Genomic DNA, 4,554 nt, shown 5'->3' with positions numbered 1-4,554 from the left:
TACAGTCAAATGACTGAAACAAGTAAAAAGGTAATATACATACAATATGTATTCTTTTATTTGTCCCAGTAATTTGACTGTAGCCATGCTGGGGTACTATAGTGAAAAACTTGAGTCAAATGAATCGACCCCGATACGTTTTTATATATTTTTAAAGCCTGATACTTATTCAATCGGTCTCTTTGTCGAACCGCTAGGTTACGGTACATAAACTCACCAATACCAGTTCTTAAGCGGTGTTGGGGACAAACAGAAAGACACAGAACTATATATATACATACATATTTACATACAAACATACATACATGCATACATACATACATACATACATACATACACGCACATACCTGTACGTATATATGCATATACTCATTTACTATTTGTTTTTACATGACTGAACGCAGCGTCTCCAATTCGTAAGTAGTTTTCGTAAACTTATATTTTCCGACGCTACTCTATCTCTTTCTCTTCCTCTATCATTTTCCCCCCTCTCGTTCTTCCTCTTTACTACTACGTATCTCGCTTTACCCCTCTCGTTCTTCCTCTGTTACTTATACGTATCTCTTTTTCCCCCCTCGTACTTCCTCTCTTCCTCTCGTTGCTCACCTATTTTTCTACTTCCTCCCTTTGTTTCTCCCTCTACCACTCTCTCTCTTCCCCTTACACCGGCATGGTCACATGCTTCCGGTCAATAATCCTTTTCTTCCTTGGCTATCGCCGAGCAAACACGCGTAACTACTTCGTCCCTTTCAAGTTCGTGCCTCACAGCGTTCATACACAAATAATTTTTCTCGTCTGGCCGTAAAGCCTTTTCTGTTTGTTTTCCTGTCTTGTTTTTTGTCCGCCACTACATTCCTCCATGGCAAGATTTAATTTGTGTATACAAATTTAATTTGCGGTCCATGGGAAGAGCCGTTTTAACGATGCGTCCTGCCCAGCTCTTCGAAACGCCGGTGTTAAAACGGGGGTAGCTGATGAAGTAGAATGTTCTCTATGTGGCTTGTGTGTTTTCTCGTCTACGTTTTGTTTGCAATGTCCTGTACCGAGATATGCACCTATACATACAGGTGGATGTCGGTACGCACATACCTGTACGTATATATGCATAGACTCATTTACTATTTGTTTATATATATATATATATATATATATGTATATATATATATATATATATATATACATATATATATATACGACAAGTGCTTCTTTCAATTTCCGTTTACCAAATCCACTCATAAGGCTTTGATCGATCCGAGGCTATAATAGAAGACTCTTGCCCAAGGTGCCACACTATGTGGCTGAAAAACAAGCGTCTTACCACACAGCCACGCCTGTGTGTGTGTGTGCGTGCGTGCGTGTGTGTGCGTGTGTGTGTGTGTGTAATATATACTTGGTGGTATCAGAAAGTTCCCAGACTAGTTAAGTTTAATAAAAAAAAAAACTTATATACTTAAATATTAATATCGACTCCTTCGAAATAGTCACCTTGCGCAGCAATACATTGATCCCACCATTCCTGCCACTTTTGGAATCCGGCCTGGAAGTTATTATCCGTAAGCGAGTCGAGGACCTTCTGCGATTCGCTCTTAGTCTCGGCAACGGTGTTAAAGCAGTGATCTTTGGGCTGCATTTCCATCTTGGGGAAAAGATGGAAGTCTGCAAGTGCTAGATCTGGCGAATAAGGTGGGTGCAGAAGCGATACCGTGTTGCTTTTTTTTTTATGAGAAACTTACGAGTGAGGAGAGCACGGTGACAGGGTGCATTGTCGTCTTGAAGAATCCAGTTCTTCACGCTCCACAGACCCTTCGTTTTCGCCGAATGTCCTCCCTCAAACGCTTCAAAACGGCGCAGTAGAATTATCGATTTACGGTCTGGCCCCGGGGGACGAATTCTCGATGCACAATACGATGTCGAAAAAAATGATGAGCATGCTCTTGAATGAAAATCAGCTCTGTCGTGCCATCTTCGGTCGTGGAGATGAAGGGCTCTTCCATTGTGACGACTGCTGCTTTGTCTCAAGGTCTTACGCGTAGACCCAAATCTAATCACCGGTGATGACCCTTGACATGAAGGACGGGTCACCAGTGATATGCTGACGGAGACCTTGACATACTTCGATGCGATGCTCTTTCTGTTCATTGGTCAACAGGCGGGGGATAAACTTGACAGAGACACGCCGTATGTTCAATTCAGATGTTAGGATTTCCTGCACGGGCCCATACAACATACCAACAATATCAGCAATGTCGTTGATTGTCCTCTGACGATTCTCATGCACAAGCTGATGAATTTTTCTCCACATTTCCGGGGTGATGCTCCTGTCAGGTATTATAGATTACTCATCGTCTTCCAGGTGCTCATCGTCTTCCAGGTGCTCATCGTCTTCCAGGTGAACCTGGAACCATGTGGTTGGGAAGCAAACTTCTTACCACACAGCTACCCCGGCACCAGGCTGTATACTGCTTCCAAAAATTGCCTGTAACCAATGGCGCCCACGTAGAAGTGTTCTGATGTTTCTAATAAAAGCTATATTTGTTTGCCTATATTTTCCAATAAACTCTGTTGAGTTATCCTTATTTTTCATTTTTTGTTTCTGAATTTTTCAAATTGTAAAGATAATCTATGTGTAGCTTGTATGTTAACACAAATTTAGCTGTTGCTTTTCTAGCGGTTGCCAGCTCTGATCATATTTATAGAATATGGTAATTTTGTCTTAAAGTTTTTCTCTGTAAAATATGCTAATTTTTCACACCTTAATAAGTACGATATTGTTCATTTACTTAGTAATTCTCTAGTTACTACATCTGCAATTACAGCGAAGACTATGTTTCACATAGGAGGTCATTTTTGGCTGAAGTACGATGGGGTGTTCATTAAAGATTTCTCCTAACCCACTTCCGGTTATTGCGGGAAACGCAACTTGTACAGTTATAATTATACATGTCTCTACATGTCACATTGTAAATTGCAGCTTCCCACTAGTATTCGATTGTCTTTTACGGCTGCTGAAGTAGACTAAGGTCTTACAATGGAGGCAGTTGGATGCAGATCAGTGATCAAGTTCTTTTACTTGAAAAGTCGTATACCAAAAGAGACTTTCAATGAAATGAAAGAAGTTTATGGTGATGATCTACCATCATACGAGGTAGTCAAGCGCTGGTATCGCCAATTCAAATGTGGTCGGATATCAGTGAAAACTGCTCCTAATCCAGGACGACCATATTCCACCAGTGATGACGACACCATCCATAAAGTGGGATCCACCTTTTTGAAGGATCATCGCATAACTATTCGGCAACTAGCCCAAGAAATGAAGATAAATGTAGGGTCCGTGGAAAAAATCATTCACGACCATTTGCACATGCGGAAGTTGTCCGCACGATGAATTCCCCGGATGCTCACAGAAGCAGGAACAAATTAATTGCTCCCAGGCTCTTTTGGCAATGTGCCGGAAAACGGGGAGGACTTTTTCGGCAGACTTATCACACAGGATGAAACATGGGTCCATCACTATGATCCTGAGACCAAAGTCCAGTCGAAGTAATGGGAGCATGATAACTCACTATCTCCAAAGAAGGCTTGAGTCCAATCCTCAGCAGGCAAGGTGATGCTCACAGTCTTTTGAGACCAGCGCAGAGTTGTAATGATGGATTTTATGGCAAAGGGCACCACAATTAACAGGGCATATTATGTTTCTCTGTTGCGGAAATTGCGGGACGCCATCAAGGCATACTGACCAAAGGAGTCCGCCTCCCCCAAGACAACGCCCCAGTTCACAATGCGCATGTTGTCCGGATGAAAGCACACTCCTGCGACTATGAAATCCTTCCCCAACCACCTTACTCTCCCAACCCCACACCATCTGACTTCCACCTCTTTCCAAACATGAAGTCTTTTTTGAAGAGGAAGCACTTTTCGGATGGTGATGAACTTATTTCCGAGGTAAAGTCTTGGCTCCAGACGCAACCTACCGACTTCTACAGATTAGGTCTTTACAGCTGCATAAAGTAATGGGAGAAGTGTGTCACCATTGGTGGTGGCTATGTGGAGAAGAACTAATAATTATGCCAAGTTCCGTTTATCCCAGTCCTTGGGAAGTGGGTTAGGGGAAATCTTTAATGAACACCCCCTCGTATATCTAAAGTTGTCTCCTGTACATACAGAAATTACACTGCATGACTAAATGAAGACTGTTACTTTAACAAGAGATGATTAGGGTGATTCTAACTAATTTTAGGGTGACTCTGTCTGAATATGAAGTCAGGTTTACTCCATCACATGTAGATTTTGGTAAGCAAGATACCTCCTATAGACCAAAATTAAAGAAATGTAATGTAGCGTGATGTACGTCAATTGTTCCTTTTGTCGTTCAAGAATGCCTTTGATTGTTCTTTTTGTGACAACCTTTAATGAGAAAGCTGTAAAAGTTGATATGACACTTATTAGATCATGTCTATTTTCAGAACACTTTGATTTAAATGTGTGATTCGGATGTCATTGTGACTTGTATCAAATTAGTAATTGCTCAGTTCACTGCTGTTTTTTAAAAATATA

The 4,554-nt window shown here is 41.4% G+C and overlaps 1 protein-coding gene across 1 annotated transcript; it reads left to right on the top strand.

The window, feature by feature from the left end:
• Nucleotides 1-3,028: 3,028 nt before the first annotated feature.
• Nucleotides 3,029-3,385, top strand: LOC106880277 (protein GVQW3-like). Its single transcript, XM_014930150.1, has one exon. It carries the CDS (start codon nt 3,029-3,031, stop codon nt 3,383-3,385), a length of 357 nt encoding a protein of 118 aa, XP_014785636.1.
• The last annotated feature ends 1,169 nt before the right edge of the window (nt 3,386-4,554 follow it).

Source organism: Octopus bimaculoides, chromosome 3 (genome assembly GCF_046866305.1).
Source record: "Octopus bimaculoides isolate indiv1 chromosome 3, ASM4686630v1, whole genome shotgun sequence".
Taxonomy (NCBI): Eukaryota; Metazoa; Mollusca; class Cephalopoda; order Octopoda; family Octopodidae; genus Octopus; species Octopus bimaculoides.
This window is presented reverse-complemented; position numbering and strand designations above follow the sequence as displayed.

Excerpts from the sequence above, each read along its gene's own strand:
- LOC106880277 (XM_014930150.1), top strand. The coding sequence starts at position 3,029 with ATGGAGGCAGTTGGATGCAGATCAGTGATCAAGTTCTTTTACTTGAAA.